Source organism: Heptranchias perlo, chromosome 6, assembly GCF_035084215.1.
Source record: "Heptranchias perlo isolate sHepPer1 chromosome 6, sHepPer1.hap1, whole genome shotgun sequence".
Taxonomy (NCBI): domain Eukaryota; kingdom Metazoa; phylum Chordata; class Chondrichthyes; order Hexanchiformes; family Hexanchidae; genus Heptranchias; species Heptranchias perlo.
The window spans coordinates 15,725,161-15,744,474 of NC_090330.1; the positions used below are offsets into that span (position 1 = coordinate 15,725,161).

At 41.2% G+C, this 19,314-nt stretch overlaps 1 protein-coding gene across 1 annotated transcript in view; it reads left to right on the forward strand.

Annotated features, from left to right (window-relative positions):
• Window positions 1-19,314, forward strand: part of tmem131 (transmembrane protein 131) — a 175,344-nt gene that overhangs the window by 138,975 nt on the left and 17,055 nt on the right. Inside the window, exons 26-32 of the mRNA XM_067985799.1 lie at window positions 91-242; window positions 557-699; window positions 2,061-2,247; window positions 2,857-3,042; window positions 6,001-6,159; window positions 9,209-9,804; window positions 18,865-19,034. Coding sequence (XP_067841900.1) covers window positions 91-242; window positions 557-699; window positions 2,061-2,247; window positions 2,857-3,042; window positions 6,001-6,159; window positions 9,209-9,804; window positions 18,865-19,034 — 1,593 coding nt within the window. The remainder of the gene's footprint in view (window positions 1-90; window positions 243-556; window positions 700-2,060; window positions 2,248-2,856; window positions 3,043-6,000; window positions 6,160-9,208; window positions 9,805-18,864; window positions 19,035-19,314) is intronic.

Sequence of the window (19,314 nt, forward strand, 5' to 3'; positions counted from 1 at the left end):
ATTGGGAGGGGGGAAATGTTAATTTTTCTGTGAATATGGCACAAATCAGTTTTTTTTTTCTTCTCCCTCCCACCCCTCCTTTGTTTCCAGACATCATCTGTTAAAAGTTTTTCAGGATTTGTGGAAGGTTATGCACAGCAATCTGTGCTAAATGTAATCCTGAAGTCTGGTGAAAGAAGAGCTGTGACAGTGAAGTTTACACCAGTTCACAACAGAACTGTGATGTCCTTAATTATCATACGGTGTGTTTCTATTGCAATAAGATGTTGCTGTATTGACTTTTGATGCTTGCTTCCCTATGCCTTCAGGTTTTTTCATATTTTGTAGAATGTTTTAGAGCACATCTCTGTAATTTTGACATTTTGTAAAAACTGCTAAAATGTGCGTTTGTAAACTCAATGCATGTAATCTGCCATTACAATTTGATCATAGCAATATACTCTTCAGGGCTATTGACCATTGAATTGGGAAAGCTTAACTAATTAGGCTAATTTACTGATTAGTTCAGAAATTTAATCTCTCATTGTTTTATCAACTAATTCTTCACTGTGTGTAGAAACAATCTGACAGTAGTGGATGCAGCGGTGGTACAAGGGCAAGGAACAACTGAGAGCCTGAAGCTCGCAGGGAAGCATCCTGGTCCAGGAAGTTCTTTACGTTTCAAAATTAATGAAGCTTTGCTTAAAGACTGTTCAGATAGTAAGTAATTCAGCACTGATGAAAACATGTAGAAAATATACTTTTATAGTGCGTACAGCTGATATACATGTTTTTAGTGAAATAATAAAGAAATTAGAACAAAGTTAAAATGGGAACCTTATATTCCTATGAGATGTTGCTAAAGCTAGCTACTCTGATTAATGATCTACTCAAGGATTAATTTAAAGAACTTGCATTTATATAGAAGCTTTTATGTCCTCGGACTTCCCATAGCACTTGAACCAATTACAGAGAATGTACAGCACGGAAACAGGCTATTCGGCCCAACAGGTCCATGCTGGTGTTTATGTGCCACGTGAGCCTCCGCCCACTCTTTTTCATCTAACTCTATCAACATATCCTTCTATTCCCTTCCTTGTGTTTATCTAGCTTCCCCTTAAATGCATTAATTAAGCTTAAATTAATTGCTTTTTGTAGTAACTTGTTTTGTAAGTAATTTTGACAGCCAATTTGCACACAAGGACCAAATGACAACAAGTGAGATAAATGATCAGTTTTAGCGATGCTGCTTGAGATCCCATTGTTGGCCAGGACAATGGGAGAACTCTCTGATCCTATAATCCAGCTGAACAGGCAAACAAGGTCAAGGTTTAATATCTCACCAGAAAGATGGCACCTCCAAACCTTGCTGGTGACCTAGTGATTCTGCTTGAAATTCAATTGTAATAAGGATGATTTTTTTAAAAATTTACAATAACTTTTTTTTTAAAAATGGCTGAAATAAAGGATTTATTGCAAATGTGAGATCTCATAAATTTTAACAATAGAGGTGTAGACTATTTGCCTTCACTGTAAAATGTTACAAGTAGCCCACAACTAAGGAAGAATCTCAACATGCACTTAACAGAAATTTGTCACAAATGGTGTTGCAACATCAGATACTTTGACAATCTTCTGAGGGCTTACTGGGTAAATGCATTGTTCAGACTGGTACTATGCCACACAGATCTGGAAGGTTTCAGGTTCAATCTTTGGCCTATGCTAAATTACCAGATTGCAGCTGAACTTTAATATAGGGTCCTATAATTAGCCTCTGTACCACTGGAGGTTTGAAGGGGGTAATTAGCTACAGGTCCTGATCCTAATTTAATTACTACTATAGGAAATGGTACATGTGTAACAAGGATTGGGCTTGGCAGAAGGACACCCACGGTTAGACAGCTTGCAGCACTAACCATCGAGGCTCACCTCGAGTGGTTAGGGGAGATACTGGATGGGTTTCTAGCACCCATGGAACTGTACCCCAGCAAGAGTCACCGCCTTCAACAAAGGAAGGGAAAAAAATTGTAGAAAGTCTTGCATGTTTCATTGAAAAGTATTTAATTTTTTTTGAATTGCAGAAATGAAAATGAAAGAGCCAAACTTCACATTGAAGAGAGTTTTTAAAGTAGAAAATACAGGACAACTTCCAGTCTTTGTCAAGTCTATGGAGATCAGTGGATACATCTGTGAAGGATATGGCTTCAAAGTTGTAAACTGTCAAGAGTTTGCACTAAAACCAAATGCCTCTAAAGACATTATTATATTGTGAGCCTTTTAGCTTCTCTTTACTTCAGTTTTGTTTTGGATATTTCAAAGTGCTCTTCAATCCAAGGATCCTTGGCAATGACTACACTGCCATTAATTTGGAAATGTGACTTTTTTTAAAGTTAGCTCAGTGGTGCCATGATTCAGTCCATTGATCAGAACTGCTTTGATTATTTGGTTTAAGTGAGGTCCTAATGCAGCCTGCTTACAACACGAGGTTTTAACAGACATAGCAACCCTTGAGTAAACTTGCCGGTATTACTATGGCCAGCGGCCATTTTTAAAAAAAAAATTATTGTAACCAGGACATTCAAGTAATCCGCTATGTAATTTGAAAAACAGAATGAGTGCAAATGTTTGGTTGAACTATTAGTTCAATGTCAATAGCTTTTTTAAAAAAAAAATTGATCGACTATAAATCCATAAACTGCCTGACATCTACTTTTAGCCACTCAATGTCATTGTAGCATTACATGGGTTAAGGTGTTATAGTTTGATCTGCAGTACTAAAAGATATATTTGCAATGCTGTTACCTTTTAATACTTTTAATTTGTTGATGGTTTTATGATCATGATCTATTCATATGGGCATGTCCTCCTCCTTTTCAGGTTTACACCAGATTTCACTGCCTCCAGAGTTATCCGTGAACTAAAACTTATCACAGCAGGAGGTTCCGAATTTGTGTTTGTATTAAATGCATCACTTCCTTATCATATGTTGGCAACATGTGCAGAAGCCCTGCCTAGACCCAACTGGGAGCTGGGACTGTACGTGATCATCTCAGGAATAATGAGGTATCTATTAAACACTGCTTCAAAACTTACTGCTTAATATATTGCTTGTGTGTGTGCCTTGATAAAATTGGCTTACTTTTTTTTAAGTTAGCTGGCTGTTCAACATGTTGAATTCCCTCACCTTGTTTGATTCTCTGAACAAAGCTAATGAATCTATATCTGTAGAATGTGTGTTTGCCCAACATAGAATGCACACCCTTTCTCCACATGGACACACCCCATTTACCTAAGGAATGAGAACTTGGGCATAGCCAAGGTTTTGGGGTGCCAAGTATGCGCAGGGGTACAGCCAAATCATGTAGTACAGAGCACTGGTAAGCTCTCTGCTGCTTGCCTAGCAAAGACCACCATTTAGGGCAACTGATTGCAGGGCTATTTGGAGCTGCGTGTGAAGATTACCAGCTCCAAGTAATGGGCTTACCATTCCAGATACCATTAGTTGACCAGCTAGTCTAGTTTATCAGTGCCTTGAAGTACTGCCTGGTTTAGGTATCAAATTACAGACTTTTTAGCAGAAGGATGACTTAGTTTGAACTTCCTCCATCTGTTTTGTCATCTTGAAGGCACCAAGACTCCAAACAGACTCTGCTTACTCCCTCCCCCAACAGAAGGCTAGTTAGTTGATAGACAACAGGCAAGTGTGGGTTTGAGCCCTCATAAATGTAATAGCAGGTAAAAGGAGTTCCTTGTGAGCAGCACGGAATAAGCCTTAGTTGCCGGCAGTGTCTGAAACTAAGAAAAGGACACCCTCCCAAATTTCTGCTAAACTTCCTATCTCTGCTGCCAAGTAGGAGGTACCCTAAGTACAGTTGGAGGATGTGCTTGAGAACATAGGAAATAGCAGGAGTAGGTCATATGGCCCCTCGAGCCTGCTCCATTCAATTAGCCATTCGACCACAACTCCACTTATCCGCCCAATCCCCATGTCCCTTGATCCCCCGAGAGTCCAAAAATCTATCAATCTCAGCCTTCAATATACTCAACTACTGAGCATCCACAGCCCTCTGAGGTAGAGAATGCCAAAGATTCACTACCCTCTGAGCGAAAAAACTCCTCCTCATCTCAGTCCTAAATGGCCGACCCCTTATCCTGAGACTATGCCCCCTAGTTCTTGACTATCCAGCCAGGGAAAACGGCCTCTCAGTATCTACCCTGTCAATCCCTCTAAGAATTTTATATGTTTCAATGAGATCACCTCTCATTCTTCTAAACTCCAGAGAATATAGGCCCATTCTACTCGATCTCACCTCATAGGACAACCCTGTCATCCCAGGAATCAATCTAGTGAACCCTCATTGCACCGCCTCTAAGGCAAGTATATCTCTCCTTAGATAAGGAGACCAAAACTGTACACAATACTCCAGGTTGGTCTCACCAAGGCCCAGTACAATGTAGGCCATCAGGTTCAGGGGATTTGTCGGCTTTTAGTCCCATTAATTTCTCCAGTAATTTTTCTTTAATATTAATTATTTTAAGTTCTTCACTGTCATTAGACCTTTGGTTCCCCAGTATTTCGGGTATTTTTTTGTCTTCTACTGTGAAGACAGATACAAAATATTTGTTAACATCTCTGCCGTTTCCTTATTCCCTATTATAATTTCTCCTGTCTCTGCCTCTGAGGGACCCACGTTTACTTTCACTACTCTCTTCCTTTTTTCATACTTGTAGAAGCTCTTACAATCTGTTTATATATTCCTTGCTAGTTTTACTCATTCTATTTTCTCCCTCTGTCAATTTTTTGGCTTCTAAAACTTTCCCAATCCTCAGGCTTACTACACTTGGCAACATTATAAGCCTCTTCTTTTAATCTAATACTATCCGTAACTTCTTTAGTTAGCCACAGATGGATCACTTTTCCCGTGGAGTTTTTATTTCTCAATGGAATGTATATTCGTTGAGAATTATGAAATATTTCTTTCAATGTTTGCCATTGCTTATTTACCTACCTTTTAATCTAATTTCCCAATTTACCTTAGCCAACTCGCCCTTCATACCTATGTAATTGGTTTTATTTAAGATTAAGATTCTAGTTTTGGACTTAAGTACGTCACTCTCGACTCAATGAGCATGATTTTAACCCTGAGCCGGGAAGGGGGCGGGTCAAATTGCAGATGGGGAAACCCGGACGTTCTTAAGATTTTGACGCAAGGACGTTTTTTTTTTGTCGGGGTGCCGTCCGACTGGCCGGCCTGATTGACGTGCTGGCCTCAGTCGGACGGGAGAGCAGCCAGGGAGAGGATGTGTTCAGGTAAGTCTTTGATTGTATGGATGGGGAGAACGGATAGGCACGGGGGCACCAGTGGGCATGAGGGTCTCGGGGTTGGGGGGAGAAGTCAGTCATGGGGGGGTGGGGGATCAGGGGTCATCACGGGGGGTCCGCGATCATTTGCGGGGGATCGGGGGTCCATGATCCACGATCGTTTGGGGCGGATCGGGGGTCTGCAATCATTGGGTTGGGGGGTGGGGTTCGCTGCAGGTAGGCTTGTTAGGCCTGGGGAAAACACTCCTGCTCCTCCAGGCCCACAAGCTGTGCCAGAAAGGCACATACCTGCAGTTTCGGGCCTTCCCGCCTCCTTTCACGTGGCGTGAAGTAGAAAGCCCGGGAATCCTGACCCTTGGGTTAAAATTGCAAAATCGGTAAAAATGGAGGCCCTCAGCCTCCTTGAAAGGTTTTAGTCACCAACCTGCCTCCTGGGAGCAGGTTGGTGTCCCGCCCCGTTGAAAACCGGAAATGGGCGGGTTGGGGCGGGTCTGAGATGGTTGCGATTTTGAATGCTCCCTGCCCCCAACCCACCTGTTTTTCAATGTTAAAATCGTGCCCAAAGTGGTGGTGTGCTGAAACTGCTCCCCTTTTGGGTTTCCTTACCTGCTAAGGGTAGGGTATTAAAAAGGGAGTTATTTTGTGTTGTATAACTTAAATATTATTTGGTTTGTAATCATTTTTGCTTTCCTTCCCAGTGTTTTGTTCCTTTTGGTGATTGGAACAGCTTATTTAGAAGCTCAAGGAATATGGGAGCCCTTCAAAAGGCGTCTGTCTTTAGAGGGGTCCAATCCTCCCTTTGACATGGGAAGGACATTCGATCTCAGGAGAATAGTTGGTATTTCATCAGATGGAAAGTAAGTATAATGGCCTTGATTGCAATTTTTTTTCATTATGAACTTGTAGGAATATATTGCTTGCATTGATCTGATTGCAGGTTATTAGTTCTAACATTGTACTTTTTCCCACATGATATTTTACTTTTATTTACATACTGATAAAAACCGATCGCCAGCGACGCCCACGTCCCACGAACGAATATAAAAAAAAATCTCCTGTGATGTTGCTCTGAGAGTGGAGGACATGCTGTTCTATAACAATAGGGGCTTTATGCCATCTAACACATAATGTGTTGTCAAGGTCATTGATTTACAGTGACTAATTCAAATTCTGTTCTGTCAAATGCACAAAGTGTAATGAGGAAAGTGTCATAATATATTTCCGTTCATGGTATAAATGTTAAAATAATCAGACAGCCAAAGTCGCCTTCCTGAAATTTTTAGAGACTCGTTCATCCTACAAGAGCCAGTGAATCTTAAAACATAGGAATTGCTAGACGAAAAAAGACCAAGGTCCACCTCGTTCATCTTCTACCATCCTGGTACTCGCATGATGCAATGATAATTGAGTTGTTGACTAATTATGACAGTCAATCTCTATCAATTAGTTTGCAACAGACAAATGAGGTGAGGAAACGCCCAGTGATGGAAAGCTTTGGGAACCATCGGTCCAAAGTCACCTGTTCCTCCTAAGTATGCTACACTTTGTCATGTCTTAAATTACTCATATGCTGTACCCCAAAATATTATCTGAAAAGAAATCTATTTAATTTGGATTTGAATGAATCAATACTATCTGCTTCCACCATCTCCCCAGGAAGCCTGTTCCTTAGATTTACCGCTCGCTCACTGGAATGATGTTTCTGCAGATTAGTTTTGAATTTACCCCCCTTCAAGCACTGGCTATGTCCTCTGGTTCTACACAGGAACAAGTTTGAGCAAATTCCAAGATCTGGAACCTGGGCACACTTTGTGCAGTGCTTGACCTCAGCCATGATTCTTGAACCCTTATACTTCTTTGCTTAAAAAATTTAAATAAATTACCTGCCAGTTTTCCCCTCTGTCTCCTTGTTGAACTTTTGATGTGTTTTGAAGTTTCAAATCAGGAAGCATAAGAGGAGAGTTATTTTCTGCAGCACTAGCAGCCTGATGGTGTCCTCATGAGAGAACTTGTCCATATTGCCCTTAGTCCATGTTGTCCTTGGTCACTAGATTACCAAACCTTCTTGGTTCTGTTCAGTTTTTTAGCACACATATGTTAACTATTCCATTACAATGATTGGTTATTTCTTTTAAAATGCATGTCCCAGAATTTTATGTCTTCCTGTGACTTGTGCTAGGCCAATTGAAAATTTCAAAAGTGAGATTGATAGATTTTTGTTAGGCAAGGGTATTAAGGGTTATGGAACCAAGGCGGGTAGATGGAGTTGAGATACAGATCAGCCAAGATCTAATTGAATGGCGGAAGAGGTTTGAGGGGCTGAATGGCCTACTCCTTTTTCTTTGTTCCTAAACTTTGGGACACCGTAAAAAATTATATTTTTATATCCATAGCACAAGCCCATTTTATATAGAGAATATTGGGTAACCATGAGCGATTACAAGGCAGTCATCTAATTAAGGGATCGTGCAAAATTAGAAATCAAGAGCAAAACTCAAATTTATAAATTTTATGAACTCCCAAGATTTAATTATGGGCTTCATCACTTCAGATGTATATTTTTCTTATGCTGGCAATAGCTCTGATACTTAACTATTTAATTTGTTTTCCAATAGAGACTGTTTCTTTGCCATTAGTCGTCATTTGTGCTCAGTGTCGATGAATTTCAAATAAATAAAAATTGATTTATTCCTGTTGCCATTACTTTACCTCTGCCATGCTATGAAACAATTATTTGCTAGCATTTTTTTTTAGAAAGGAGAAAAATTCTTTATCTGATCCTTTTGAAGCAGCGGATGTTCCTCGGTTGTTCATTCGATGTGTGGAGCTATATCACGTGACGTGGTACTGAGGTCTAAGGATCAAGATGGCTCCAGGTTTAATCCTTGGTCTATGTTGAATTAGCCCATGTCGTTTGGGGTGTCAGCGTGCTGCAATTAGTCTTAGTATCTCAGAGCTCGGAAGGGTGAATGTCGGCCCTGTTCCTGTTCCTTATTGCTATCCAGTAGTCTCTGCTGGAAAGTGCATACTTGTGGACTTTGAGCATTCTCTACCGCAGCAAGCCACGCTATCCTGCCCCTTTCCTTTCTGGCATGGTTAGGTATTCTGCCAATGCTGACGGTCTAGGCTAACTCCACTCAGGTGGGTATTGAAGGGCTGCTGATGCCAATGGAGTCGTGGTATAGAATGAGTCAGACAAGAGGAGAAAATTGGAAAGGGGTAAAAAAAAATTACATAATTGGATTTAAAATTATGATGTTTGGTCTTGACTTGAATCCAAATCAATCAACAAAGTATTTGTGCTGAATACCAGTGTTACTCTAGTGTATAAAATACTGGCATATATTTCAGATCGTACGGTCATTGTATTTCCTGGTTATCAATGAAAACGTCATCATTTCTGCTTGGGTCATATGGTAATCTATTACTTCCATTTTTGATCATCCAGCCCTTTTGCCTTCTAAGCTTCTAAATTTTTTCCCCAGTACGTATTTTGGTTTTGTACTTATTGTAAAATATAAATATGTAGCAGTGTGTTTTGGAACAGTAATACAACTTGGAATTCAGGTTATACCCATAAACTGCTTTAGTTCTTTTGTGATTTGCCATGTGCTCTGAACCCCAAAAGATGTTACTATCTGTTAACACACTCCTAAGTCTGTTCATAATCTTGTATGTAATTCTCATGGTGATAATAGTTACATGATCTAATAGTATTTTTCCATGTAATTGATTTATGTGATCTTATAATGTAAGAAAAATTAACACTTTCAAACAATTGCTTTTCAGTGCATCAGTAAAATACCATGATTAATTACTATTTGCTCAAAAATGTTTTTTGGATTAGTGAAACAATCTACAATTAGCAAGTTCTCATGCATGTTAACTTTTGTTTGCTGTCTTCAGTTTAAATGCACTTGGATCAGATTCAAATCACAATTCTTCAAGAGGAGTATTTGGAGGAGGTGGTTCTTCAAGACTCAGTGTAGCCAACCACAAGCAATTCTCTGCTGCTTCGCAGCTGCACAGTAACAGAAACCCTTCAGACTTTGAAAGTCCAAAACTAAAAAACAATTTTGCAAATAACTCAAATAGCACTGGTAGAACATCTACCCCAACAGCGTCCATTGCATCTGCTACAAAAGCAAATGCCATTGCCTCTGAGGTAAATGCACCCCAGGGCCAGACAAACAGGCGGTCGAAGACATCAAGACAGCTTCACCAAACACACCAGCAGCAGCCACAAATACAGCCGGATCTACAGTCATTACCACAATTACCAGCAGTGCCTCAGCAACAGGAGCAGCAAAATGAGAACACTGTGTCACATCTGTCGCCTCCTGTGACTTCATGTACAGACAATGCAAATACAAGGCACAGCTCAGAGGACTCTGATATCACCAACCTCGGAGATACAGTAGACAGAGAATGTGAACTACCCGAATCCCCATCACCAGATGTCTTCACAGAACAGCCTCCATCTCCAGCCTCAAAAAATAAAGGTAACACAACATTCTGTCTTTGTAGACAACTTGCATTTATATAGTGCCTTTAACATAGAAAAAAGTCTCAAAAGCCTGAAAACAAATAGACATCCAGCCAAAGGAGTAAATATTAGGAGGGCTGACCAAAAGCTTGGTCAAAGAGGTGGGTTTTAAAGGAGGAGAGAGAGGTGAAAAGACAGAGAAGTTTAGGGAAGGAATTCCAGAGTGTGTGGCCTAGGCAGCTGAAGGCATGGCTGCTAACATGGGGGGGGGGGGGAATTGCCAAAATCAGAGGAATGGAAAGTTCAAGGGGGAGGGGGTTGGAAATGATTACAGGGATAGGGATAGGGAGGGGCAAGGCCATAAAGGGATTTAAACACTAGGATCAGAATTTTAAATTGGAGGCATTGGGGGCCCAGTGGTCAATATAGATCAGTGAGGACAGGAGTGATGGGTAAGTGGAACTTAGTGTGGCATAGGATACCAGCAGCGGAGTTTTGGATAAGCTGAAGTTTCCATAGGGTGGAGGATGGAAAGCTGGCCAGGAGAACATTGGAATAGTTGATCTAGAGATGACAACAGCATGGATGAGTTTCAGTAACATGAGCTGCGGCAGGAATGGATGGGGGAGATGTTAACGGTGAAAGTAGTGGGTCTGTGATGGATAGGATATGTGGTCAGAAGCTCAGCTTGGGGTCTTATGGGACGCCGAGGTTGTGAATAATCTAGTTCAGCCTGAGGCTGGAGAGGGAGGTGAAATTAGTGGCGAGAAGAACTGGAAAATGCAGGTGCTGGAGAGATAGAGCTGGGTATACTAGGCATATATGTGGAAGCTAATCCCATGTCTGCAAATGATGTCGATAAAGGGCAGCATGTAGATGAGGAATAGTAGGGGACAAGGATAGATCGTCCAGAGGTAACAGTGTGGGGGCAGGAAGAGAAGTCATTGCTGGAGATGCTCTGGTTACAACCAAATAGGTAAGAGTGGAACCAAGCCAAGACAGTCCCACTGAGCTGGACAGCACTGTGGGAGAACCGTCACCACACGGACTGCAGCGGTTCAAGAAGGCGGCTCACCACCACCTTCTCGAGGGCAATTAGGGATGGGCAATAAATGCCGGCCTTGCCAGCGACGCCCACATCCCGTGAACGAATTTTAAAAAAAGACTTTGGAGGAGGCTGGTGTGGTTGACCATGTCAAGGGCTGCAGAGAGGTCAAGAAGGAATAATGCATGATGACCACAGTCTCACAAAATGCCATTTGTGACTTTGTTTAGGGCTGTTTAAGTGCAGGGACCGAAACATGATTGGAGAAGTTCAAACTGAGTTGCAGTAAAGATTGGCACAGATTTGGGAGGTGACAAAACATTCAAGGATTTGGAGAGGAAAGGGAGATTGGAGATGGCGAAGTAGTTTGCCAGGATAAAAGGTCAAAGGTGAGTTTTTTGAGGGGTGAGGGTGGTTTTGAAAGGGAGGGGGCAGTGCTTGAGGAGAGGAAACTATTTACAATGTCAGCTAGCATGAAGGCCAGAATGAGATGTTGGGTGGGCAGCAGTTTAATAGTAGTGAGATCAAAGAAGGAGGCGGGTCTAGCAGACTAGATGAGTTTAAAGAAGGCATGAGTGAAGATGGGTGGGAGGAAAGAAGAGACTAAGGTATGACTTGGCGATAATGGTGACAACACAGCCGGCAGAGGTTTGGGCAGTGAAGGTGGTGGAAAGTATGGCCAGATGGAGAGGCTTCAATAAGGGGCAAAGTGTTGCCACCCATGAGCCAAGTTTCGATCAACGTCAGGTTGTCAGTGACTTAATGTATATACAGTTGAGTCCACATTGAATTAATTTTTATTGAATTTTTTTGCATCTCCTACAACATACTAAAGTACAGCAAAAGTGGGGTAATTAGATAAGAAACGTGCCTTTATTGTATCTCAGCCAGTTGTAACCTAAAAATACAAAATAGTAGAACATGGGCAATTAAAGCATCATAGCTGAGTACACCTTCATAACACACAACTCATGTTCATTATGAAATGTACCACGTTATAAATAGGCACAATCATAATAGTGATTAGTAATAACTTATGTTCAACCATTCTGCACATTACATAGTTTTAAGAGAAACTGCCCTGGTGTCTTCCAAAAGACCAATTTTTAGTTTTATATGATGAATTCATAAAACCCTAAAATTTTCTTACAGGGGTTAAAAGACCAGATGAGTCATTTCCAGGATAAATAGATTAAAAATATTAAGGAGGAGGAAATGGTAGATGTGTTAAATTAATACTTCAGATGTCAAATATGTTTGGCACTGTAACAATGCTGGCTGACTTTGCTATTGGGTCCCTTTCCTCAGGCTGCATCCCTCTACCCTTCAAAATTGTCATCACTATCCTGATCCTCAAAGAGCCACCCTGAACTCTGTCCTCACCAATCTAGCTTTCCTCTCAAGTTCATGAATGCATTATCACCACCCAGCTCCATGCCCATCACTCCAGTCTGGTTTCATAGAATCATAGAAAATTTACAGCACAGAAGGAGACCATTCGGCCTATCGTGTCCGTGCCAGCCGAAAATGAGTCACCCACCCTAATCCCACTTTCCAGCACTTGGTCCGTAGCCATGTCGGTTACGGCACTTCAGGTGCACATCCAGATACTTTTTAAATGAGTTGAGGGTTTCTGCCTCTACCACTCTTTCAGGCATTGAGTTCCAGATCCCCATCACCCTCTGGGTGAGACAATTTTTCCTCAGCTCTCCTCTAATCCTTCTACCAATGACTTTAAATCTATGCCCCTTGGTTATTGACCTCGCTGCTAAGGGAAATAGGTCCTTCCTATCCACTCTAGGCCCCTCATAATTTTGTACTACACAATTAAATAACCCCTCAGTCTCCTCTCCAAGGAAAATAACCCCAGCCTATCCAATCTTTCTTCACAGCTAAAATTCTCCAGTCCTGGCAACATCCTCGTAAATCTCCTCTGTACCTTCTCTCTAGTGCAATCACATCTTTCCTGTAATGTGGTGACCAGAACTGTACTCAGTACTCGCACTGTTGCCTAACTAGTGTTTTAAACAGTTCCAGCATAACCTCTCTGCTCTTATATTCTATGCCTTGGCTAATAAAGGAAAGTGTTCCATATGCCGCCTTAACCACGTTATCTACCTGTCCTGCTACCTTCATGGATCTGTGGACATGCACTGCAAGGTCCCTTACTTCCTCTGCATCTTTCAGTATCCTCCCATTTATTGTGTATTCCCTTGCCCTGTTTGCCCTCCCCAAATGCATTACCTCACATTTCTCTGGAATGAATTCCATTTCCCACTTTTCTGCGCACCTGACCAGTCCATTGAAATCTTCCTGCAATCTACAGCTTTCCTCTTCACTAACAACCACATGGCCAATTTTTGTATCATCTGCAAACTTCTTAATCATGCCCCCTACATTTAAGTCCAAATCATTAATATATACCACAAAAAGCAAGGGACTTAGTACTGAGCCCTGCGGAACCCTAATGGAAACATCCTTCCAGTCACACATCCTGCCCATGGCATTGAGACTCCCCCGGTCAAAGTCACCAACAACATCCTATTATGACTGCAACTGTAGTCGGCTTTTTCTCCTTGCCGTCCTTGAACCCTCCCTTGGGTTTGACAAGGTTGGCCACATCCATGGCACTGTCCTCATTTGCTTCCATTCCTATCTGTTCTAATGCAGCCAGCACATAGCTTGCAAAGGCTTCCCCTGCCCTAGCATGGTCACTTTGGATGTGCCTCATGACTCTATCCTTGTCCTTGTCTATCACCCATAGGCATGGAGTCAGCACATATGTATGCAAATCAAACCCAGTTCTAGATCTCCACAACCACCCCTGTGCAATCACCGATATCAAGCTGTGATTGAAGCATATTTCTCCAACTTTTACATCAGCAAGAGTGGCGCCATTCTGCTCGGGCTCTGCAAAAACTCTGCTCTTAGCCCTGATTTCATCCAGCTGCCCAGCTGTTCACTCGAGCTGTATATGATGGTCTGCAGCAACATTACAGTAGGCAAATGCAGCTCGAGTTTCAGCAGGCTGTGACGGAAGGTGTTTTTCATCTTTTGTCATTTGGTAGTGAGCAGCAATCGCAGGAATTCTAGAGTCTATGGGGGGGGTCACTGAAGGAGGCAGAGCTGCCTGAATGGACTCAATGACAGGTAATCGCACTTTAATGAGGTGCGAACAGCTGATTTAACTGCCCAAAATAATCGGTGCGCTTAATACGATTTAAGCATCGTCTTTGTAATTGAGGCCTATGGTAATGACAATCAGCGCCATTTGCCTGATTACAGGCAGCGGTCCGGGATAAGCAGGGACGGTCGGTGTAAGTGGTGAAGTGGTCTAAGTAGATTCTGACGTTAATTGTTCTACATTTGTCAGCTGTTTGGTTCTCCTTTAAAAACCCGTCTAGTTTATTACAAGGTCAGGAAAACAGCAGGATATAACTGTATACTTTGAAAAGATTGTGAAGTTGTGATTTGTTGGTTTATACAAAGTGTGAAGACTGGAACCTAGAGTATGATGTTATAAATGCAGGAGTTTTATGGTGTAGAAAATAGTGCTTTTTTACACTCAAACACATTTTTCCAGTCATAGGAATACTATACGTTTTATTTTTTCAGTTTTAAAAAAAGATCATGTTCTAGTATCTTCATCTTTTAAACCAATTTTTCCTTACCGATCCCCAAAGAAAAAATAACAAAATGCTGGAAATACTCAGCGAGTCAGGCAGCATCTGTGGAGAAAATAACAGAATGAATGTTTCAGGTCGATGACCTTTCGTCAGATCTTCCAAAGAAAAATATCTTAAAATGATGTGATGCCAGACTTAGCCATAATAGCATTAAACAGTTATTCCTGATATTAGAGTTTATAAAGAAAATACAGAAAAAGCCACCATTAAAAACTGTCTAGTTCACAAAGGAAGAAATAAGGCTGAAGAATACAGGCATAAAATCTAGAACGGTTGAGAGGCTGTCCCTCAGCATCAACGTAGGGAAACATTTCGCAAAGTTTAGCAGGCAGATAATAGGAAAGAATGTTTAAACAGGTAATTGTCCAGTTGGTTGTCCAAAATGGGACACGGTAAAGCGGATAGCTATTGATAGGAAAAAAACAAAATACAGAGAGAAAGAACCAAATCAATACTTAATTAAGGGAGAGTGGTCGGAGAGAACGGAAATCCAAGGGAAGGGTGATTCTAACCTCTGGAGTAATAGTGAGTAGATATTTTTATCAAATGTCAACAACAATCTGAATTCAACCTTAACTTCTCTGAGGAGGGGAAGGAGTTGTCCACTTAACAGTTAGGATTGGAGGTTTCCGCTAATTATTGTAGCCTGTATCTTAGGTGCCTGATTTAACCGTAGTAGTGCATAATCTACTCTGGGCTGATTTCCAGTACATATGGAAATAATTTTGACAGCGCAGTCCACTTCGTGTAATTGAGTCACACTGTCCTGTAGTATATCAAAGCTCAATGAAAAACACCAGGATCCAGAGGTGAGCTCTCGAGCATGAATCCTGGCATTTGATGGGGAAGTGTTAAGTTCATTAGCAATTGCTTTGATCTTTTAATTGTGATAGCCTGGCATAATCAAACTTTTTCTTGGGTCCAGATTGGCAGCGTGAGTCCTGAACAGCAAGCTCTCTGGCACTATCGTATGAATAGTACTGCACCTGGATCTATATCCTGCGCAGTAAAAATTAGTGTGTGTAACCATCTGTGCAAATGCAGCCTTCTCCCTTTTTGTACTCTTCTGCATGCAGTGAACTCAACTGCAACGTCAGTTTTAAAATTAACCAGTGAGCTTTGCATTTTGGCACAGGTGGTTTTCACTTTGGCAAGAATAGCTGTTGATAAAGCCAGGGACTTGTTGGTTATTTACAGGCTAGATGCAATCTGAGTGAAATAGATGACTCTGTACTTGTTTCATTCAGTACCCTGAGGACTATTGATCTTCGCAGGATATCTGGCTAAACTTCAGATTGTTGGAATTTCAACAGCTGTAAGAACCAACCACCATGTGCTGGGAGCAAAAGGAATAGTTTTCCAAGCAATGCTGTCGAGATTGGCTGTAGTTGCTGAAGTACACTGTGTGACTGGAGGGCATATCCATGGCAGTTGAAACTCAATTGAGTTGGGCTGTAACACTACATATTCACTATTCACTAAATAGAGAGCCCAAGTTTGCTTCATTTTGATTATGGCTGTGTAACACACTTGCAGCTGTCTGTTATTCTGTAGGTAATACTGATTTGCTATTTTAAAATCACAAAGAAAAAAGACTAAATTCCTTTTCTTAAAAAAAACTGCAAATAATAGAATATGATGTAGCTCGTCACATTTGAGAAATCTTGTATCTCACTCAGAGTAAATAGGGAACTACTAGGATCAAACTGTAGTTATTTTTATGACCTATCCTGAATTGGGGAAAATTTAATCGATCAAAATCAATAATGGGGCAGAAATCTCAAGAAATAAGTGAGCTAGTCAGCACTCTCCATTGTTAGTGGCAAATTGAAGGAGCAAGTTCTGGCGTTTGCACATGTGCAGTGAAACACGGAAATCTGGAACATGCTCCTAGTGGTTTGCCGGTGATAGCTTCGAATTAAAGGGCCGTCGCACGCTGCAATCGCAAATGATTGAAAAAGTGCTAACTTGCTTATCTGCCTAGCTGGAAAGTAACTAATTATGCCACCAAACAGATACGCTTAAAAATACAGGCCTAAACTAAGTTTTAACAGCGTCGCAAGTCTTGATGACTGTCAAACAGCTAAAAATTAACTTTTAAAAATGTGGAGTCTAATTACTCGTTGTTCTAATAGTTTTTGGTCATTAAAAAAAAAATTTCCTTTCCTTTTCCTTTGTCTCTCATTTAATTTAATTATTTCTTACCCTCTTTTTTTTCACTGTCTATAACTTTTTACATTGATTTAAAATGTTGTACCTTTCACTTCCTGGTTTAATGTTCCAAACCTGCAGAAGCAGCTGTCAAAAATGCTGCAGTCTGATTGGTTGAGGGGAGAGATCGATCCTCTTGCTTCTCCCCAGGGTCCTAGCTTCACCTGAACTGATGCTGGGCTCTTCTCTGCTTCCTATTAGAGGAAGTGACCAAGGAAAAGACCGCAGTAAGTTACTGGGTCAGTACAAATCTATGGAGCAGCGTTGGTTTGCTGCTCGGAGCGATTTCTGCCCCAACGTTTGAAGAGTTGCTAACAGATTACTAACCGCAAGCTGTCGTGATAAGAGCCAACTATCTGCTCCCCATTGGCTCAGCTTCATAAGCCGATACGCAGTTGAGCTATACAGACCAGGAAGGTCACAAGTTCAATTCCCAGGCTGTGTTAAGTTAGCTGATCAGGGCCAGTGGAGCCACTCCGATTGGCTGCAGCAAGGAGAAAATCTGCTACAGTTCTCATTCTTTATTGCTATCCAGTGAGCCCTACTGGAAGTGTATGCAGAGGGACTTTGGATGAGGAACGTAGGAACAGGAGTAGGCCATTCAGCCCCTCGTGCCTGCTCTGCCATTTGATAAGATCATGGCTGATCTGTGATCTAACTCCATATACCTGCCTTTGGCCCATATCCCTTAATACCTTTCATTACCAAAAAGCTATCTATCTCAGATTTAAATTTAGCAATTGAGCTAGTATCAATTGCCATTTGCGGAAGAGAGTTCCAAACTTCTACCACCCTTTGTGTGTAGAAATGTTTTCTAATCTCGCTCCTGAAAGGTCTGGCTCTAATTTTTAGACTCTGCCCCGTAGTCCTCGAATCCCCAACCAGCGGGAATAGTTTCTCTCTATCCACCCTATCTGTTCCCCTTAATATCTGATAAACTTCGATCACATCACCCCTTAACCTTCTAAACTCTAGAGAATACAACCCCAATTTGTGTAATCTCTCCTCATAACTTAACCCTTGAAGTCCGGGTATCATTCGAGTAAACCTACACTGCACTCCCTCCAAGGCCAATATGTCCTTCTGAAGGTGCGGTGCCCAGAACTGCGGTCTAACCAGGGTTTTGTATAGCTGAGGGCAGGGTACATTTGATGGTTGAATAGCCTGTTGACATTCACCGTCTGGGCTGATGCATTTGAATATTTGGGCAAGGCACTGGACCATTGCCCAAGGAACCATACCTCAGCAAGGAGTTGATGAGAGAAAATTTGCAGGTGGGGGAGGGAAGCTGGGAAATTAATAGGGGAGAGGGAGAGGAATTACCTCACTGACTTGCACATCTATGATATTAGAATGGGAAACGTAATCTGCCATATACCACAATTCACCCCAAATTATTCAGTGTTAATATCCAAGTCTTGATTACTGAAAAAGTTAGCTTCATTGGGCTGAATGGCCTTGTCTCATCTCGACTTTTCTTGTATTTGTAACTGCTAGTGGAGATGTCTGAGTTTCTCAGGTTGATGTAATTTATGAGTACAGTTTCTACTACCGTACTTCCTCTTTTATAGCATTTTAAATGCAAGTTGATACCGATTCCTAGCATACCAACAAAAAAATTATGCAGTTCAATTATTTTTTAAAAATCTGATTCTTTGGGACGACTATTCACTTTTGATTTGGGCAAATTTTTACATTCCATTTTTTTTTTAAACTGAAGTTTTTTTTTTCCTCTTCGTACTGCTGTCTGCCACTTCCCAGTGCCACGCACCATTCCTGCCCAAGAGGATCAATCTATTCTCTCCCATCTGTGAAGGGTGCTGTAGAACAAGCTGCAGGATATAGGAAAGTAGAATACTTTGTTTTGCTCTCTGGTTTTCATTTTTTCGCCAGCCACATTTTGTAGGAAAATACCTCATATTTGTTCACTGCTTTACCTGTTGACCTGAAGTTAGCTCACTGAGGAATTGAATCCCATTGCAGTGTCAGAGTACATTAAACCAACTCAAGTCTGCATAACCAACTTTTAAGTCCATGCATGTTCCAGTTATTAATCCAAGTCAACACACAATGGCTTGAATCTTGTTTGGAATTTCCTCTGGCATTGTGAATGCTTTCTTATCTTGTATTGCAGGGAGAGTGAAATTACAGCGTAAAACTAAAGCACAGAAAAAACGTGAAGAAAAAGACAGACGGGTAAAAGGAAAGCCACAGGAGGATGAATTAAAAGATGCAGATAATGATGACAGCTCTTCCACCACCACTGAAACGTCCAATCCAGACGTCGAATTGCCTCTCAAGGAGGTAAGTTGCTTTTTTGTTTTAAATATGGATAATTGTATGTTGACATAGCAAAGTGTTAAAAGCCTAACTTTTATCTGGTCTTTACTGAAGTTCTATTATAGCGGGAGAGGGGTAAGAAGAACCTTTCATATGAACTGCTCCAAACACAGAGTTAATTCTCCCTCTCTTTTCAAATTATAATATTGAGAGTAAATAACCAATTAATAACCCTTTATACTGCAGCAAACTCTGCAGTTAGTATCTTCATCTTTCTTGTCCTCATGCAAGCCATAGTCTATGC